The sequence below is a fragment of the Cyrtonyx montezumae genome, unplaced genomic scaffold (assembly GCF_038088225.1).
Source record: "Cyrtonyx montezumae isolate F1298 unplaced genomic scaffold, pur_monq_1.0 scaffold_4, whole genome shotgun sequence".
Lineage (NCBI taxonomy): Eukaryota > Metazoa > Chordata > Aves > Galliformes > Odontophoridae > Cyrtonyx > Cyrtonyx montezumae.
Genome location: NW_027072045.1, coordinates 2,366,206 through 2,387,392, shown reverse-complemented (window position 1 = coordinate 2,387,392; position 21,187 = coordinate 2,366,206). Strand labels below are relative to the sequence as shown.

The following is a 21,187-nucleotide window of genomic DNA, read 5'->3' as shown; positions in this document are numbered from 1 at the left end:
AACAGGAGGAAAAGTTAATAGCACGTTTTCATTATTTCTTTCAACATTAACACTTTTTTTCTGTATGTGCAGCACATACCTCATGTTTGTGAATCGGCCCCAGGAACAGGCATTCTTCCTGCAAAATCATTCTCATTACTGCTCCGAATAATATGTATTTCAGTAACTAGTTCCTCAGACCTTATAACAAGTGGGAGTACATCATGTCCTTACGTCGTCATTTCTCATTGTCATCTCATATCGCTCATCAAAAGGCGAGAGAGAACATTGCCTGCAGACCAAGGAAATTATAAAATCGAACCCTGCCCCAGCTAATGTGTCGCTTCTGGCCTCAGGAAAATCACCTAATCAAGAGGTGTGACAGAAGTGGTCTGATGTTTTGAGTTCTCAATTCCTGAATGCCTGTCACATTTCAAAAGCTGGCCTTAGCACAGCTGCCTCTTCACCGTAAATACAGATAAGGGCACCATCCCACAAGAAAGAGTTAATATTTGCTCAGTGCTTTCAAAATGTTAAGTGCTCCTTAAGTGCATTTGTAACAGGAATAATGTATGTTTCTATCTCAAGCTTGTACTCCTCTCTATCTGATCATTATCTATCTTACAATAAAAAAAAATGACTCTATCAGAATATAGTTACCAGAATATGTCTTTCTTGCTATTTTCTTGGAAAAATGTTCCTAACTATTATGCACATAATGCGTTATATTTTAAACCATACATCTGTCGGAACACATAAAGTGAAGCAACTGGTCTCTGGGAACAGTTCTTCCCTAAGTGGTTACATAAAGCATTTTGTTTTGCCCGTTATCTTTGAGTTTGCTTAAGGGTACGTAAATGGAGTTCATAACCTCATATAGAGTATAAATATCAAATATGTGAAAAAAACTAGCACTAAACAGAAAAAAAACCCACCCGCACATAAAGCCTTATACTGTTGGTTATTTAAAGTTACTGCGAAGAGGATCAGGTTGCCACTAAGCAACACTAAACTATATTTTAGCCTTTATTTTGCAGTGATTTGTACTACTTTCTCCTCTAACTGCTTTGGGCTTGACTGTAAAATTTGCAATGATGTTCCTGAGCGTTTCCTCGGGAACATGAGTCCACTGCTATTACGTAGGGGTTAAAGTCCTGCTCGTACAAGGAATGGATGAAACGTTAAGTTGTGGAACTTGTAACATGCCCCTAATGTAGCTGCACCAGAATTTCAGTTGGAAAGACAAAAATTAAAGCTGGGTTCAGGCAGCAGTGAACTTGGATAAACCTTCAATTGCTAACATTATTTCCAAGCCCCGTCAGCTCCCCTGGTCCTGCAGAATAAATGCAGCGAGGCAGGACAGAATCTGCACTGCTTCGGCTCCTCGTGCTCCAAACATGAGCTGCAAAGGCTGGGAAGCAGGGAGGCGATAGCAAGCCCTCCTGACACCTGCTGAGAATGTTCCCATCCAAAATACTTGCCATCAATCAAACAAACACGCTACCCAGGACACGCTGCCTGCCATTCTTTTCACAGATCAAGATGTACTACCAACATAAATGGCATTTGTGCCAAGTGCACGGGGATAGAAGAAGCTGACCCCTCATAAAACCTCACCGTGCTTTTTCTCCGAAGAACACAAAATCTTACATTCTGGTATGATCAGAAAACAGATTTTCCCCTTGAGTAGAAATGAAGCCATTTACTGCAGCGCTGTAAAACTCATCTGATTTCTTTTTATTCTCGAGCACAAAACGAAATACCAGGGTATAAACCGAGCTCTATCTACGATAATCACACCCTTCCTAAAATACATCACTTCGAAAACTGTTGTGTATTTATAAAGAGTAACTAGGTGTTCACTCATTTGCATTTAAACATCAAACCGTGTGAAGATGTCTTATTCATTATACTACCACTTTCAGCATAACATAGCAAGAACAGTTTGTGCAATTTCCAGCGCAGCCAAATCGCTTTCATTTCCAGCAACCAAACATCAATTTTTTCTTAGGATAAAATCTGTTCAATCAAAAATATTTCTTAATAAATGAATACCTTCGTATCCCTTCTGAACTTTAACAGAATTAATCGGCTTAACAGTCCCACAGACCATAAAAATGAAAATTCAAAGGCAAGAAAGAAGCAAGCAGTAACTAAAAGTGAGGAGACTGGAAGGCCAGGAGCTCTCTTCAACACATCTGAAAGGCACTAAACTGGTGTGATGAATGCACTATCTGTCATAACACCATATACTGATACATAAATCGCAGCGCTGCCTTTGGACACTTCTGTTTGCAATTGGAAGTCCTGCAGCTGGCATGCTGGTTATCACAAACATCACTCTACTAGATGTAAAGCTGAAGACACGCTCATATATACTCAAAATAGAAAGGAGGAGCACTGGACGTGCTTATAAAGCAAGAGTAGAACTTCCCTCATGCTGTTGTCAAGCTTCAGACCAGGCTTACACTTGCCACACTTTGCCAGACCGAAGCCAACAGGAAGGTCAAAGGAAATTCAGTTTTGAATTCTTAATTCTCCCACATTCATCTGGAAGAGATTCCCTAGGTAATCATATACATATCAGGTATATATAAGGCCAAGCTAAAAGACTGAAGTCATTTTAGTCACACACACTCATGGAATTAATGTTATTTCCATTCTGATCAAGAACTGTACTTTGAAAAGTGTCTTTCCACCAGGTATAAAGAACTCTGTGTATACCCAAACATAGGTAGCTGTTCTCTGCAGAGATGGTCTAGAGCATGGAGGTCACTCACCCCAAATGAAAATCATACAGCAAAAGAGATGATGAGATCTGTAGAGGAAACAATAACATTTCCAACAGAATATCTGCAGCAGAAATTGAAAAGCAGAACAATATTATTTATTATATGATTTTATAAGTCCTCAGCATCATCGCCTGGGAAGGATAAATCCAAGAGGAATTTGCACAGTACATGTAAACTCAGAATTTACCTATGCAGTTTGACAATAAAAAAAGGGAAATAAAGTGATTTTTATCCGAGAAGGAACGAAGACTCCTCTTATGTAGTCATACACAGTGAGAATGAAATATAACTTGATCAGATCTATACAGTTATAGAGTTATTTATCGCAAATATGCTTAATTTGGGATAGCAGTTCTTTTTACATTCATCCTTTTCCACTCTTGATTTCTCTGACTTGATTTCCAAATCTCATTTGTGGCCAAACGCTGCATTTGGATTTCCTGGAGGTACTGTTAGGAAAAGGAATGCTCCTTTGCTCCAGGAGAAGTGCCTCTGATTCCACAGGCTGCATTACACAGTGAGGTGAGAATCCAAAGAGCTGACATAATGATGTCATAAAACTTTCACATCTTATGGAAAGAAGCATTTTTCAGTTTCCTCTTCACAAATGAAAAGCGTACATGCACAGTGTGAAGAAACATATCACGCCCAAGTATGTAAACTATATCAGCTACAGCACTTTGTGGTTAATGAAAAATATTTTTCACAGCATACTTTATACTCTGTTTGCTGGAGAAAAATAAAAATCTTCTGCTTTCTCAATATTACACCGCTATCACATTACCATTTTTTTCCTAGCTGTAAAAACCAGTATTGGAATATTTATGTATTGTGAACAAGGAGGGGTATTTTTTTACTGGTTATCAAAAGTTCAATGGCATTTGTAACGGGTTTTCATTAAAATGAAAATGTGGAAAGGAATAAAATGTAAATAGAACCTTATGTGGTGTTAGTGGGCCTTTATGTTGGCCATGGGATTACTTGTGTTGTTTGTGTTATAGATGGCTGGAGAATACAACAGTAAACCTTTTTCTCCCTGACAGGGGACTTCCTACCTTAGGAACATAACCACAGGATACGTAATTCCCACATAGTGCAGTGTACACCATAGTGTCCATCCATAGTGTTCCATAGTGCCTGAATCCCATCAGAAAGCACTGTCTCGGCCTTCTTTGGCTATATGCAAGCTAAACTACATCAGTTTGAGCACCAAGTTGAAGTACAGGGACTCCATCACCTCCCTGGGCAGCCTGCTACAAAACCCAATTCCTTCTGTGAAAAAACTCCTCCTGATATCCAGTCTAAACCTCTCGTCGCACAACTTGGGGCCGTGTAAAACTGACAGATACTCATCACCAGAAATAAATACTATTCCTGCACTGCTTTTCCATTTGCACATTGAAGCGGAGGAGTCTCCTTCTCTGAAGATGTTCAAGGCCCATCTGGATGCTGAGCTGTGCTACCTGGGCTGGGAGCTGCTTTATCAGGGGGTTGGACTCCATGATCTCTGGAGGTCCCTTCCAACCCCTACAGTTCTGTGATTTCACTCTTTTTGCTTGCCTGAAATCACCAAGACGGCTACAGCAACAAGGCAAGTAAGCCCATTATTGCAGTTAATTCACTTTGATTTATCTTATGAAAAATAAAGCTGTTAAATCAAAGAGCTCCGTTGTAAGTTGTCTTTAGTAAGACTCTAATCATTTACTCATTAATGCAGGATAAAGATGATAAGCCAGGCAGCTGACTGTGAGAATCTTTTGATCTCCTCACTCCAGGACATAACACAGGAAGGTGCAGAGGTTGGATCTATCACAGCAGCCCTTGGGTTCAGCAGGACAAGAGTGATGAAATTCAGATTAGTTCAAACCTGTGGGTAGCGACCTGGGCAACAAATCACAGGGATGGGAAAAGGGGAGGTTCGTAGGACGAGGTGTAGCCTCCTTCAGGTGTCGGGAGCTGAATGCTTGATCCCAAAACCTGGTGATGATAAGTGCTGTTGTAGTGACTCCCTACGTTCCCAGTGATAGGAAGAGCAGAGGAAAGGCATTCAAATCTGATCTATGTGCATTATTTCTCCAGCAGGGTAGCAATCTGTCATGACGGCCATTGAGTTTCCTGGGGCTGAGGCTCTCTGGGAGAGCAGAATTATAGGGGTTGGAAGGGACCTCCGGAGATCACGGAGTCCAACCCCCTGCACTTGGGCAGCTCCCAGCCCAGGTTGCACAGGTAGGAGTCCACGCAGTGCCGCACCTCCGGGCATCATCGGGCCGCAAATCCCGCGGGGCTCCGCGCTTCTAAAACAGATCACGAACCAAAGCGACCAACGCTTGGCCGGAGTTTGAAGCTCCCGCTTTGTGACTGCGGCATAAAGAGAAGCGCTCTGCTTTCACACAGAGCCGGTTCCGAGTGGGACAGACGACTACAAAGCGAGAACGGGACGCACTCAGCCCGGCGACCGCACCGTCCGGGCCGTGAGGGAACGCGCCCACGGAGCGGCCGCTGGCGGCGGCGGAAGGCGGAGCTCACCCCGCCGCCGTCGGGCAGCCCGGGGCCGGATCCCCCCCCCCTCCAAAGCCGGGCGCGGAGCCGCTGGCTCCGCCCGCACCACATGACTGCCGTCGGTAGAAACTTTTCCCGTCCCGCGGTTGGAAAATGGCGGCGTAGGAGTGGGGCTCTCGCATCCCCGCCCGCCCCAGCGCCATGACCCGCTGGGTTCCCACCAAAAGGGAGGAGAAGTACGGCGTAGGTGAGGACCCTCCCCGCCTCCCCTCGGGCCCCGCGCCCGCCTGTTGCGCTGCGGCGCTCCGCGAAGTTCCCCCGTCCCCCCCCCCCCCCCCCCTCCTCCGGGCCCGCTCGGCTCCGGGGTCTGCGCTGAGCTCGGCTCATCCACGCGCAAGAAAACACGCCAAACCAACCCAAAGTTTGCAGCTTTGCGTTCTTTCTCCTCTTCCCCACTCCCCCACCCCGCGTTGAGTACCGCTTTCTCAGGATGGAGGAGGGCTTACGAGTGATTTGTACGTGGGTTTCCCACCCTCCCCTCGCCCCGTGCCCCCTCGACGTGTCGGGGCTTTCCCCTGCTCGCTGCTGCCCCAGGATCCATGTCTCCCTCGGCTGTTTCCGTCCCCCGGCACAGAGGGGAATTGTTCTCGGGCTGACGCCGCGCGGAGGCCGGAGCGGTGCTGGCAGCGCTTCCTTGGGATTGGGAACGGTTTTTAGGGGTTGAGGAGGAGAAATCTGGCACGAACGAGAGCGTTTGTGGTGGGGAAGGAAAGGACAAACGTGCGTGCTCCGTTTGAGAGTAAGAAACGGAGCGTTTTCCCCCGAAGTTATTGCATTGCGGATCCTGAGATCAGCTGTGCGTACCCACAGCTAAGCCTTGTGCAGGAAGAAGGGAATGTGTGCGACTAAACGGGACCCAAGTGAATTTTAGCAAGTACTTTAAAATTCTTCCCGTGCATCCCTAGAGGGGGTAGTACCCAGGGCTGTGGCATGTGCTGGTTGCCTCTCAACTGCTGGAGTAGTTGCATTGCCGTGCATGGAGTGCTGGTGTTGGGAAGCCTGGGGATGCTGGAGGACACGCGCTGTGCTGGAAGTGGTGTCTCATGATGGAAGTGCTTCTTAGGGAGCGATGTCTTGGAGCTGCTTTGCTCCAAGTGGGGAATGATGTCCTGGAGCTGCTTCTCTTTGAGAGGACGAGGAGTTGTGGAGGCAGCTGAGTGTGTTGAGTTTGGGTATCCAGCGTGGGAAACGGCACGTGTAGAGGGTGAACTTGGGTGTAATTGAATTTGTTTCATGAAGCGTGAGGTCACTTTTGAGTTGGGAGTGTGCTGAAGCCATAGCTCTTGAAAAGGCTCAGAGTCCTCAGCTGAGGCTCAGTCTGTGCTGTTTGTTTGTCCACTGCTCTTGGGAGTTCTGTCATATTTTGTGTAATAGCTTTGCTATTTCGTTTTTTTTTCTTCCAGTTAGCTGAGTGGGATGATCCGTAGTGTCACAAAAAGACTCTGTCAAACTATAGGGTGTGAGAGCTGAGTAGGGACACAGTGTTGCAAGGAGATTAAATGGGATTTAGAGTTAATTGGAGGCTGCTATTCTCTGTTATGCTGCTAAATGCAGGTTTTGGAGAGGATTGCCACTTTTTTGCACTGCTGAATTTCCTCCTGATGGAGATTCCGCTTGGTAAATGTGTTTTACATGTCCACGTGTAGTTAAAAATGGACACTTGTGTACCCTGCACAGCTTCTGGTGTTGTGTTTCTCTTCTAGTTGTAAAGTTTCCAGGTTGTGGTGTATCACTGCAGAAGTCACATAGTCCCAGAGCAGCAATGGAAATCACGCTGTTAAGGTGAACATCCTAATAAAAGAATGTTGTCTCCCCAACTATTTGCCATGGCCAGTGCTGGAGAGTGACAGCAGAACAGTGTTGTCTGACAGCAAACCAGCAACACCTACGTCCTCCAAGCAGGGCTGCTAATGGAGCTGCCATCCATCTCTGCAGGGCTGAACTGGTGGAGTGTGCTGAAGCAGGCACAGCAACCAGCAGGAGGGTGTCACTGGTTGTGGGTTATGCTGCTTACCTTGTGGGAGCACAGAAATGTGTGTGTATATATATAAGCTATATACACACGATGCATGTATGGTTTTGTGGGGTATTTTCCCCATTAGATCAGTGTGTTCCTGTGCACAGCTAACTTTTCTTAACATCTCAAGTCCCAAAGGCTGCTGGCGGGGACGTTCTGGGAGTATATTCTGGAGAGATGGGGTGCAGATGTTTCAGGAAATGCTCTTCCTTCTCATCCACCCCATCCCATATTATGGGGCTCCCAGTGGCTTCTGCATGCCCAGGATCCACGCAGGGAGCAGCCTTATCTTGGAGGGCAGCTGTGAGCTGTGCTTCCTGCTGGGGCTCTGGGCTTGGAGTGTGGGGATGGAATAGCATGAAGGACTCAAGAGATGAACATGTGGGGATCCATCTGAACGAGGAAAACAAACAGCCTAATTGCAGCAGCTTTTCAGCACTCCTGGTACCGCTCATCCTTCATCATTTCAGCTCTGTGTTTTGGCTCTCATCTCGTTGTGGCATGCTCAGGAATGGAGGTGGCTGTGCGGGTGCATGGCTTTCTGAGCAGGACCATCAGAAAGTCCAGGAGCTGTGTGCAACTGCTGCCTACCTGCGATGTCCTGAGTGACTGCAGAGCAGAGCTGCTCACCCTCCTGTTTCATGCTTGTAGTTGGAGGTGAAAATTGTCATTTTGGTGTTCTTGCTTATGCCAATGAAGAGGAGATGCAACGAGATGCTTTAGGAAGCCTGTCAGCCTGAGCAGCACCTGTGAGATACACAGACATGACACAGTTTGGGTGATTTTCAAATCCCCTTGGAGGTTCAGGTTGAATATCAGGTAAAACTCAGAAGGAGTGCTCAGACATTGGTGTGCATAGGCTGCCTAGGGAGTGGTGGGGTCACTGTCCCTTGGGGATTTCAGGAACTCTGGAGATGTGGCATTTGGGGACGTGGTTACTGAGCATGGTGGGGATGGATTGACAGTTGGACTAGATGATCCTGGAGGTCTTTTCCAACCTTAATGATTCTGTGATTCTATGACTTCTGCAGCTGCTGAGCCCTTTCCCTTTGGTCTTCAAGCTGCAGTGAGAGGTAGAACAGGGGCTGCAGCAGTGTCAGGTGGTAGGACAGTGGTGATGTTAAATATATCAAGGATACCAGGGCTCACCAGAAATATGCTTTTTCCTTGTATAGGATGCAGTGAAATCCGTGTGCATTCCATATGTGTGGTTGCTGTTCACGCTGCATTTATTTTTAGCTGTAGCACCTTGGCCCTCATTTTAAATATCCAGAGATAAGAGAGGTGCCAATCTCTACTTCAGCCTAATGAAAAGACCTTGTGACAGTTGTGAGCTTCAGCTGTTTGTCTTTATTGCTAATCATTTCTGTGCTTCACAGCTGCAGGTGAAAAACCTTTAGGCTTTGCATTGGGAACACTTAATGAGCAAGTGTGACTTTATAGGGGCAGTAAACTACCCCAGACCTTTCATGCGTGTCGTGTCTGATCTGAAAAGTTCTTGGAGTTTTTACAAGAGCTTTTAAAAATGTGCTGTACTTTGATGCTGGAAGGTACTGTGTAGCTCTCCCCTGTGACTCTGCTCTAGGCTGTGGGGATGGAGCAGCACGTCACTGACTTCCAGCTGCTTGCGGGCGTAATGCTGAGCACTGGCTGAACTGTGAAGCGACCCAGAACTTAGCACAAGTTTGTCCACTGTGAATTAACATTCCTGTTACTGGAAAGGAGGAGGGAGAATTTTCATACAGTGAGGTTTTATGTTTCATGTCATACACAGGTATGGAAGGAACCATAGGACAAGGTCCTGGTTAAAGGCTTTCAAGGAGGAGGGAGTACCTAAGCTATTGGTTTATTTGGTTTTCCTGTTTGTCTGTTCCTTGCCTGGACTGTTTTTGGTTTTGGTTGTTATTATTTTGCATTTATTGATGTAAAATAAGTACTTAATGGCAAATTTTTCAGGAAAGGGGGAAATAAACTGAATGCAATTTAAAGCTAGAACAGCATCACCAGGAACCACATCCCTCAGCTTACAAATACAGGTACCAATTACGTTTCTGGAGACAGTCCCGTGTTGGCTGTGGACCACGTGCAGGTTATGCCTTTATTCAGCCCTGTAGTAGTCCTCTAGGACTGAAATCCAATACATCTTGTTAAATACCTGTGGACGTGTCTAACTTAAGTAACTGGAAGCTGGCGTACATGGATGAATTGACACTCCAGTGAGGAGCTAATGCTAATCCAGTTTGAAAGCATTTACTCCATTATCAATGCCAACCTCACGTTTGTGCTCACTGCAGATCTGAAGCTTTTACAAAGCACGCAGGGATGGCTGACCTCAGTTTCTAGGGAATGGTCTTCTCCTGCAAAGGTCCCCTTGGCACAGAGATGGGCCATTGGTTGCAGACTGGAGGAGAAGCATATCCTTTCTGCAAGCTTGAAAATGCTTAATTTTGCTTTCTGGCCTGTGGTGGATCCCTGTAGTATTTTAACAGTAGGGTTTAGTTTTGTTTTCAATAATGTCTTAATATATTCCTTAATGAGTTACCGAAATATTTCTTCGAGCTTGGAGGGAAATGGAAACAGCACTGTTATCTAAACCAAAAGAATGTTCATAATGATAAAGTTTGTGGTTGTGAAACTTTATCTATGTTTTTAGGCTGTAGTGGTGAAAATACATATATTTATAGCTTTATCAGTCTTCTCATGCTCATGTAATTTGTGCATTAAATACGATTATTGCTGTTAAGGCTTCTAACACAAGGGGTGGCAGTCGTGGAATTCCAGTTTTATCAGCAAAATATGAACCATTTCCTGAAATATTTTTCTGCTCCATATAGCTTTGTAACTAAACTGAAATAATGACATCGAGAACTATTATGTGCAATCATGTAACCGTATACATAACAAAAGAAACAGATGGATAACTGGAGTAACTCTTGGCCATCATGCCTGTACTTTTTTCTTTTTTAAACGTGGTGTGGTGTTTCCTAGCAGTGCTGCTTTGTTTAGAGTACTGTTCACGTTATTTTAGCACAAACGTTTTGATAAAATGTTTTCAGAGGTTTCTTGTAAACGATTTCACCAGCGGGAGCTGGAATAGCAAAATGCCTTTCTGTTACCCAGAAGAAGAAACAAGTGAGTAAGCTGTGGAAGGTTTGCCCTGTATATTAGGGACAGGAAGGCAATAATGGTGTACGTAATCAGTGTGCTTGTAGGAGCTTGGCTTCTGGGTGCTCTGTGCTGTACAGCTTTGCAACTTAATTAATACTGAGGTTTGAAAAGACCTTGATTGGATTCCCACACGAAGCCACGCACTACAGTTTGAGGAGCACGAAGTGGGAGTGCTGTGGAAGTGCCATGTGCTGGCAGCAGCAAACTGTTGTTCTCCTCGGGGTGCTGGAGATACTCAGTTCCCCATCAGTTGCCATCAGAGCTGTGTGCAACACGGCTCCTGATCATCATCACATCATCACATCACTTGGACACGTGATGACTGAAAGCACAGGTGGGGAAGTGAGGAGCATACAGACCACCCAGTGCTGCGGGGCACCTGAGCCCCTTGCAGAGCTGCAGTGCCTCGTGATGCTTGTGTTTGCTCTGTGTGCTTCTTCCTTTCTCTCCAAACAAAGCACGGAAGTTCTGACAGTGAAGTGTTGCATGGTAAGGCAGCACACGTTGTGGAGCGTGGCTGAGCCCTGGGACTGCCCAGCTCCCAGGGAAGGATGCTGGAGCCAGGCCAGGACCTGAGCACGCCCAAACTGAGAGTGCAGAGGGTTTTACAGGTTTTCTCTAATTTCTGGGATAATATTAAAAATATTAAGAAGAATGAATGGTGAAATAAATTAAGTTGCCTCTTGATGCTGATGACGGTGCGTGGAATACCTTAGTAGGCTAAAGGGGCTACGTGGAAGGGAGTTCAATTGGTACCTGCCTTTCTGCCTCCCAGCTGATGCTCAGCCTGTAACACAGCCATCATTGTGGCAGCTGGTCTGCTGGCAGCACGGAGTGGGCTCAGAGTATGGCTGGGTGCTTTTATTGGGGAATTAAGTTGTCTCTGCTCCAGCTTGGTGTTGCGTGTAGCATTTTGGTGCATCAGAAACCAAGTGAAATGAAAGCGACTGGTAATGTAAAAAGTCCTTCCTGTAGTGGACTTTGGGACAGGAAATATCTCAGTGCTGAGCCAGATGGAAGTAGCTGATGATATTTGAGTTTCCAAGTCCTGACACAGATGGTGAACGATTTAAAAGTACGCGTGCTTTCAAGAATGTGCTGTGCATATGACTCCAGTGAACAAATCATGACCCTGAAACGGCTGCAGCTTGATTGAGGTGGTTACTGGGAATGTCTTACAGATGCTGTCCTCTGAAGGAGAGGTTGTGCTATGGTTTTGATGACTAAGTAGAAATAGGGCTGAGCATATCGTTTAGGTCAGGGGAGTTATAGATAAAGGAGTGGGTGATCCTTGAAGCTTTCTCTTGACTGAATCTTAGGCTGTTCTCCCAACAGAGGAATTTGACAAGTTTGTCCTCTTGATTTCTCTGTTTTTTTTCCTACTTATTTCTGGTCACAGTGGAAAATGTCACCATTTTTGCTGTTTGTTTCAAGCAGTCTCTGGCTTGCTTGTGATTCAAAGCTCTAGAAAGCAATGCTTATGTTCAAGTGTGTAGGATGCTCTCTCATTTGTAACCCAAACCTACAGGCAGTGATGCTTTTTCTCAGGGTCTGTAGCTTGCTCTGTGCTGTGAGGTGGTGCTGCCTGGTGTGCAGCCCTGGGCTGTGCTGAGTCTGAGCTTATGGTACACAGCTGCATGTGAGAACCTGCTCATCTCCTGCCTGCTCGAAGAAATAATAGTATCTATGATTGGTTTCCTATCTTTTTTGTCTGCATCTCTCATTTTCTGTACCCACAGATGCCCAGCTGTCCGCCTTGCTGCCCTTACTGAAATTCCTTCCCTCCTGCTCACCTAGTTACCACCACTTTGCCCTTTTCGTTGATAGGGAATAGTGTTTATCCTCAGAGATTTATAGCTGGGGGGGGGGGAAATGGCAAATACAGTGGAGCTGTTTGCTTCTGTTCCAGTAGCCAGCTGTAAACTCCTGTCACTTTTTTCACTTTGTCGTGGGAGGCGGAGGTGGAGTCCTTGTGCCAGCAGAGTCCCTGCTGCTGTTTAATGTTATCATTACTAGATGTTAGTTGACTTCTCTGTTGGTTCCCAGCCTAGCCAGTGCTGCTTTGACTAGGAAACATAGATGGAATAGACTTGAGATTGTCTTTTCCTTCTTTATTTTATTTCCCTTCTGAAGTTGATTGTTTTATTTCTCTAGACCGGTCTCTGAAATTTCCAGTGCAGACATTAAGGGGTGTAACTGAAACACTGCTAGCATCACGAGTAAGTCAACTTAAAGAAAAAAGAAAAGTGCTGTGTGCTTTTGTTTTTAGTTTTGGAGGTGTTTAGGCTTCTGCCTCAAGTAAGAGCTGCTCTGGGCCTGTCAGGGATGCCTCTCCCCGTTGACAGTCTGTCTTCTGTCCGTGTGTGACTTTTTGGTCAAGTTTTTGCTGTACTTCTGTGTCTCTTCTGACAGTGCTCACTGTTTGCCAGGCACAGACTGTGTTCTCTGACTTCCCAGGTGATGGGAGCACCGACTCAGAATTGTTGTAAGGCTTTGACAGCTGCTGTGTTTGTGGGAATTGGCTCCTTTGTAGACTGAGCTTAGAGATGTGACAGAGGGCTGGGAGCAGTAGGTGAAGGCTCTTTTCCCACAGTTTTCTGCTACTGAGATATTCTGGTGGGAGTAGAGAGCAGATATTTGTGTGGCACAAAGGTATTTCTGAGGCTGTAGTTTCCGTCGTGTGTGACTCAAAGGGGGATGAACAACAACCCCGGAGTTTTGACGAAGAGCCAAGTATTCTCACTGTAACTAAAAGTCTACAGGGATTTAAAAACAAAAAAAAAAAAAAAGGAAAAAAAAAGACATTTCTGTGGATAGCAGAACATCTACAGTTACTTCAGACTGGGTGGCTTCAGTGTGGGTCGCTGCTGTCCTAAGAGCTCAAGAACAGTTTTGGGGGGGATGTTTAGGGCAGGGGCTGGGGGCTGCTGGCCAACACTGGATCACTGATGCTTCTGTAGTTGTAATTCTGGGTTTTTGGGCTGTGGTCTGATGCAGTCCGTCCTCGAGTCTCGCTCCCGGGGTGCTGGCACAAGTAATGCTCTGGTGGCACTGAGCCCTTTTGCTGCAGCATATGGGAGGTGTTTCGTTAGCAGCCTTTTAATCACAAGGGAACTTCTGTGAGAAGCAGGCGAGGCTTCGAGGAGTGCCTGAGGAGACTTGCTGTCAGCTCTGCCTGATGAGTCTTATTTATTAAATAAACAAATAAAGCCAGTGACTTGGATGACTAGCCAGTGACTAGCCAGATAAGCACATTCTAAAGCAGATTAAGGAGAGTTACTCAATTGTGGTATTGTTTACATTTTTAGAAGTTTTGTGTGGGTTCAGCTTGTGTTTGAGTTTCCAGTTGAAAGTATTCTTGAAATGGTTTATTAGCAGATTTTTATCAATAACTTGCTGCAAATGAGGCCTCTGTATTTACGGAGCTGTGGTGACCCTGATTTAAATGGCTCAGGTTGGTGACTCACTTGAGCAAACGCACAAAGCGTTCTTTGGACTTCTGCAGATGGAGCACGTGAAGGTGAACACGAGAGGGAGATTTCATACTGGTAGGGATTGAGGATCTAAAACGTTGGGAGGGCTGTGGAAGTTCTTACAGTCAAGGCATGATCTGGGAGCTGTTCATATATCAAGATACAGCTCAAGGGTTGGGAGTCCATGCACTATGCTTGTATAACAGTGCCTATGTGTTTTTAGTGTTCACATTTACTTGGCTGTCCACAGCCAGCGAGCTGGACCAGTCCTGCTGGAAGTAGTCCAGGTATTGGATGAGATGCTCCCACCAGGATTCACTGGAGCAAATGTCTGCTGTTTTTGCAGGAAAAAAAGAGCTGCTTCTGAGCGTGGGATATGGGTTGAATATAGGAGCAGCTATCTGCATTTCTTATGGTTTGTGTGCTTTCAGATAGCTTTGCACTGAGGTAGGGATCGTGAAACTGATTAATAAGTTGAATAGACAAGAAATGGGAGTTGATCTAGTAAAAGATATTAGACAGGTGGAGTATTTTTACTGTGGGAAAACCCAAGAGTTTTAAGGGAAAGTGATTGTGAAGGACATTTGCAGTCCAGTTCACCACAAAGGTGCGCTGACAGTTGGAGCTTGCAAAATTTCATCATTTGAGCAGATTGAATGTCTTCTAGGCTGCTTTGGAAACCATCGGACTGAGATGGTTGTCCTTCAGCCAGGGTTGGCCATTGGCACTACTGGCAGCTGTGCAGTGTGTTCCTAGCAAAGGGAGCCAGTAGTTGGAAGGGTGCTGAGGACATAACGTGCCAAAAAGAAAGCCAAAATAGTTTGCTCTTTTCTTATAGCAGCTGGTTAGAATAATGGTGAACGTTGATGCATTCATTGCACGCTTCTCTACTGCAAGTGGACCTTAGAGGATTGCTGGTGCCTCCTGTGTCTGTGCTGGCTGAACCCTGGACAGAATGGGGGCTAGGTGCATGGTGAATGAATGTGGGTGTGGTACAACTCACTTATTGATGGCTTTTGGAATGTAATTGAGAACGTTGATCAGAGCAGGAGATGGGTGAGTGGCCATCAGAAGGCTGCTCTGGTCCCCAAGGTAAGTGCCAACACCATCTCAAAAGTGTGCCATCTTCCTGCTGCCTCCTGCACAGCCCACCAGAAACCTCGCAAGCAGCAAATGAAAAACAAGTGCAGATTGCAGCTTTCTTCTGTACCACTGAGTTTTCCACTTGAGCCTGAGGTTCCAGGTGCAGGCTGGGGCTTCCCAGGTGTGTGGGCTGGGAGCTGCTTCTGATCTGCCCAGCACACGACGCTGTGCTATCACCTCACATGGGATGAAACTGGGCTAGATCGACTTGTCCTGGGCTAGAAGAGGTTTGAGAACAATCGAATATAATGCTGTAAATCTGGGTTCCAGTTGGTTAGCAAGGTGAGGAGTCCTGGTTGTGCAGGCAGATTATTCCGGTGTTCCTCTGCTCTGCTTTGTACTTCCAGGAGATATTTAAGGAGAGAGAGAAAACGTGATTTAGAGTTCCTAAAGAACGGGAATACCGTTATCAGTTACGTTTTCATCTCCCTGCTTCTTCCAGTGTGAATGCCCATCCGTGTGAGCTAAAAGCACTGTCCGAGGGCAGCGTGGGGCTGTGTGGCCATGCAGAACTGCTCTGCAGCCATGCTGCGAGGCAGCACGGTGCTCCAGATGGGGCTGAGCCCAGAGCCTGGCCCCCAAAGCCCCGAGTGAATCAGACAGAACCTCTTTGTTAGCATTAGCTGCCAAGCCAGTTCGCTTGCTTTTCTGAAAGCTGCATGAGTCATGTGGTTTCTTATTGGTTTGGAGAAAAACAATTTTTCCCTGTTTTTTGCAAGATGCTGCTCTTCTCATGCACTCCGTGCTGCTTGGCTGGTGTCCTTGGTTGCATTTCTACATCCATTCCTGTTGCATAAGGTGCAGCTTCAGGGGAAATGCCACACGTTTCCTATTTCTGCAGTAGCCTCACTGTTGTGGAAAAGAGGAGGTGTTGGCAGATCAAACTGCAGCTCTTAGCAGGTAATTCTTCTCTCTGGCTGCTATTTCTAAGAAAGCAGAACAAGTTCCTCAGGGATTATTTGCCTGTGGATCTCTGCTCTTTCCATATAGTTCTTGCTGTTGGAGACAGCTTGAAGGACTGAGAGATAAATAAGGTGATGGTAAGCAAGAATAAATTGAGGTTTGCTGTGTAAAAATCTTAAAGTGCCTTCTCCTCTCTTCCTCTGCCCACAGGCTTTCCTGAGAACACAACACAGGAATCTTTGTGTTTTTTGATTTTTTGATTTTTTCCCTGGTAGAAATACAAGGGAGGAAGAAGAGGAGGAAATGGAAGTTGTTCCCATCGCCCCGTTGTTGCCTTGCTTCAGGCTTTTTGCTCTGCATCATCAGCTCCATATTGCAGTGAATAGTGTCTTGCAGGGGCCATTTTTTTGCTAACTGTTTCCTCAGTAGCGTGCTGGAGGTTTTATAGTGTTGAACTTGATTTTTATAGTCCATTGAAATGACTATTAAAATATAGCTGTGACATTAAGCTCGCTGCTGCAGAAATGCTGAGGAAAAGGCATCCTCTTCTCAAAGATGTTTGGTGAGATAGAGACCTGAAGTAGCAAGGGGAAAAGCCTGGGGAAACAGGAATGCTACTCCAGGCATCCTCGTGTGGAGCTACAGGAGTGCCACGTGGGCTTTGTTTGTCAAAGTCCTCATGCAGTTAAAAGGTCCTTCTGTCTGGGTTTTGTGCAGCACCAGCAGAGAGCTGAGGAAGGTATTTTCATAAAAATCTCTGCTTCATCCCATAAGCAGCAGGTGCTGGGGAGCTGCAGCATCCACTGCTAGCCTTCTACTCAGCTTGAATTAAAAGTGATGTGCCCAACAGCTTGGGAAGTTACGTGCCCTGCCTGAGCACTGGATTGGTAGCTTAGGATTCAGTGTCTGCAGGCTTTGGCAATGGGAGTTCGTGCTGTTTTAGCCTGAAAAGAGCCTAAGGGCTTACCATGGTTTTGCACCTCATTCTGATGCAGTCCTTCTTGTAAACTGGTTTTAAGAGGGAGATTGTTGCATTCGGGGACATTTGCACCTGCCCCAGTGATTGGAAAGGTAATTGTGAACTGCACTGCTCTATTTGGGACCTTGTCCAAGGCTCTGGGCACTGTTGGCTGAAGTTGCTGCTGTTGCCCTCCTGTGCTTGGCCACAAGATCTTCCTTTCTCTGTTCTCTCATTGCTGTGGTGTTTTTGTTTTGTTTTCTTCCCTCGGTTATCACTGAAGAAGTGCCCTGAAGTGCCCGCTTGGGTCACTGATCTTTTGTGCAGCCTCAGTCTGATTAACTGTCCTCTGCTGACTCCTGGCTGGCTCACACGTGCTGCATCCAGTGCCAGTGCTGACCATAGGCTGCACAAGTTCTCCCACTCGGTGTTTAACTCATCTCCTCCTTCCTCATGCCCAGCATGTACTTCCAAGTGTTCGATGCACAGCAATATCAAAGATTTTGGGTAGAGACCATTTCAGATTTCAATTCTTAAAAGCACAGAGATCCTTCAGGCATGCTGTGGCAGGGATAGAGCAGTGCACCATCACATTTTGTCTTTGCCTTCTTTAAGGACGTGGCCTATTGACCACCATAGCGAGAACCAAGCTATTACTTTTAGCAGAGAAGTGCAGGGAAATCAAGGAAGAGTCAAAACTGTGTGTTTCTAGGTTAGCAGAAGACAGATGCCAAGGCATCTGCCTCTTGGCCATCGTTTGTGCTTGTCGGAGTCAGATTTCTCCTGACTGCAAATGCCAGCATAAAAGAGTTTGGGTTGTGTGGTTATCTCTTGCATACAATGTGTTTCAGTTAAGGGACTTTTTAATGCTGAACATTTATTTAAATGTTCTTGATTGTCCTTTATGTTACCTATGCAGTATGCTGCATTATTAATGCTGTTACAGTCACTGATGATCTCTTTCCTTTTTAACACTACTTTTGACTTCATGCCCTCAGCACTTAGTGGTTGAAGCATTCAGAGTACAGATCAATTGGCAAAAAGGAGGAGGGAGAAAGGCTTGGCATCTTCATCAGCTCCCTGAGAATAAGCATCTGTCTTCAAGGGTGATGGGAGAAAGATCAAGAACTTGAACAACTCTTAGAGAGGTCTAGAACTCCAGTTATTTTTTATTCATATAGAAAGAAGCGAGCATCTTCTCTCTCCTGTGTGAGCTCTGCCTGGAGGATGCAGCAGCACAGCAGTTACACTTCTGGAAGGCAAAATGACTTCAGTTTGGTTTTTTTCTTTTTTTTTTTTCTCCTAGATTTACAAAGTCTCTTCAGCTTACTAATTCATGCTGGGTAGTGATAAGAGACCAGATGTGTTGCAAAACGTCTTGCTCCCCTGTGCTGCCATCTGTTCCACAACCTGACTTAGTGCTTAGTGATGCTTACAGCTTGGGTGGCCCTCGGCTCTGAATTCACCTCTGAATTCAATGTGTTCCTGTGCAAGTGTGCTGCTTTGTCACAGTTTGGATGACCAAACAACTGAAGTACTGAGAGCTGTGATCACAGCTTGGAGAAACCAAGGGTGACAAAGCACAGGGTGACTTCAGTAACGTGGGAAGGACTGCAGTTGGTTGCCCCACAGATGAGGCAGTCATCCTTAACAAAGCTGAGATGCAAATCCTGATCTGTGAAATTATTTTCGTCTTTCTTCATTACACTCAGCTGTAAGAATTGGAAACATCTCAGGGTAGGTAATGGAGATCTGAGGAGTCATTACAATGTGAAAATCCAACACCTGTTTAGATAGAAAGGAGGAAAATCTTCAGGTTTCTTATGTGTTTTTGATGGTAAAGATTTGCAATAGACATCACTACCATCTCTAGTTTTGTTTTGCTTTTATGAAAAAAGCATTATTATGTGTTGGATTTTTTTTTTAAAGACACAAATAAAGCTGATAATACGTCAAATGTTTTTTTTTCTTTCTGGAGTGTGAAATGTTTAATGCAGGCTTTAATGCAAAATAATTCTAGGGAATATTACATGGTAACTTTTTTATGGTATCTTTAGCAGTCTCAGCTTTTATACAGAGGAAGGCTTTCTCAGTACATGCTGATGTTGCCTTTGTTTGCTCTTTACCATTTTTCCTCTTTCACCTCTCGTTCTTGTAGTCTTGCACTCCTCATTTCTCTGATGTGCTTGGATTAATGAATGCAGTCCTGAAGAGATGTTTGTTTTACATTCTTCGGTAGTAAATGGGTTTTTAGTGCAATTACTGTAATGCCCTATTCATTGTTCCTTTATCACCTCCTAGAGTTAAAATCTGTGCTTTCTATGCCCACACTAATCCTTTCCTTTTGACATTTCAGTACTTTTGTGCAGATCTGCTTCTTTGTTGCCCTGGAAGGAGGAGGCTGGATGAAAGCAGTGCTTGCTACCAGGTGCTTGATCGTCATGGCTGGGAGCAGAAGTATCTCTGGTGCTGAAACGTAGCTGTCCTAAGCAGAGAGCAGCAGTGCTGGCCTGCTGTGTACAAGGGGGAAGTGCCTTTGGGATGCTTTTCGTCACTTGTGACTTTGTGTTCTTTTTGCACTTTTCCTGCCACTTTGGTTGTGGTCATTGAATCCCAGAGCTGGAACTCCACATTGGTTGACAAGGATAACTCATTTGCTGAATGCTGTTCTGTGTTCATGTCAGCCTGGTAACAGATTGTACTGAACCCATCCACTCCTTGCTTTGCTCAGTGCAGATCTCCAGCTGTCCCTTACTCATCGTCAGCATGTGCTCTGAATTCCCCATGCTTCCCTGTCATGGTGAGGTGTGGGTTACTGCAGCTTTTATAAGCAGGGTAGGTGTAAGGCTGCAGCTGAAATGGTCTGTTTGTAAGCTAGTAAGAGAATGCCCATCACATGGTGGTTGAGCAGGTGTGGTCCATAGGTATGATCTGTGGACTCCCTGGGCTCTAGATGAAATCATAACTAATGATGCTTGGAACTGGAGAACAAAGCTCATTTGTTCTTTCTCTGTAATTTTGAGTAAATGTTGTCATTTTCTTCTTCACAGTAGTCTTAGAAATGTAATTAGAAAATGGTCGTCACATACAGATGTCTGGTAAGCATGTAGCTCTTTCCAGAGCACTGAAGTCTTCTCCCTTCATCTTTTGAAAGGTCTTTTCCAGGGGGAGCTGCCCCCTGGAAGGAGATCCCTTTACAGAGTACTTCTTTGCTCACCTGAAGCTGAGAGCACATGGTACCTGATCCTCCTTCTCTGCTGCTGAGCGTTCTCCAGGCTGAGGGAAGTGGCACAAGTGCTTGAGCAGACGTTGGTGCTGCCATGGGCAGACAGCGTGCTCGTTGACCAGGGAAGCAGCATCCTTCTTGAGCTTGTTACTTGTGCTACCTTTTGGACATCACTTCTTAATGTTTCTCTAACATGTGTATGTCACTACAGGGGAGAATGCAGTGGAAATAAAATAGAAGGGGGGGAGGTGGGTCGTTGGGGAGGGTTTTCTTGCATTAGAGTAGAAACTTGATGGTTCCAGGCTCGGTGTGGAACAGCATTGGTGTTCTGCATTAGTCTGTGTTAACCATGAGATTAACTTGTATGGGCTAGGTCATAGCCATGCATCTTTGGGTGCTGAAGTAACCACACTCCTTACTTGTGAACTGTAGCAGAGATTTTTTAGTTTTTTTTACAGCTAAGTTATAGGCTACATAATTCCTTCTCGAAAACACGAGGCCTTGATCCATAATTCAAGCACAGTGGGGAGACCTAATGCTTCATTTGGCTTAGAAGTCCCCCAGCCTAAGAGTGTGTCGTGCTGAGAACTGGGTTTTTAGTCTAGAGTTGCTGACGTTTTAAACAAAGTAAAAATAAAAGAGGAAAAAAATAAGGGGGGAATTTATACTTCAGACTTTTAGGTATTTTTTATTGTGACTGTATGCTGTTGATCAGATGAGACCTACGTGTACCAGTTCCATGCTTTATTCCTCCAGTTTTTCTTTTCCCTTACTTGTTGTTTGCTCCAGTCAAACATTTGATCTGTCATAACAACTTTTGATGTCACTACATAAGAAATTCCCCCCGGTGGGGGTTGGCTGTTGGCTTTCATAGGAGCATACAGTGTAGTTCAAGCCTTGTTTTGTAATCACAGGGGGGGGAATGTGCTTTATAGTGATTCTGATTGTTTGTTTCATTGTCTGCAAGTC

The 21,187-nt window shown here is 45.4% G+C and overlaps 1 protein-coding gene across 2 annotated transcripts in view; it reads left to right on the top strand.

The window, feature by feature from the left end:
* The first annotated feature begins 5,401 nt into the window (after nt 1-5,401).
* DOCK1 (dedicator of cytokinesis 1) overlaps nt 5,402-21,187 on the top strand; it is a 262,795-nt gene continuing 247,009 nt past the window's right edge. For both annotated transcript variants that reach the window (XM_065746466.1, XM_065746465.1), the window contains exon 1: nt 5,402-5,517. In XM_065746466.1, coding sequence (XP_065602538.1) covers nt 5,472-5,517 — 46 coding nt within the window. In that variant the 5' untranslated portion in view covers nt 5,402-5,471. The remainder of the gene's footprint in view (nt 5,518-21,187) is intronic.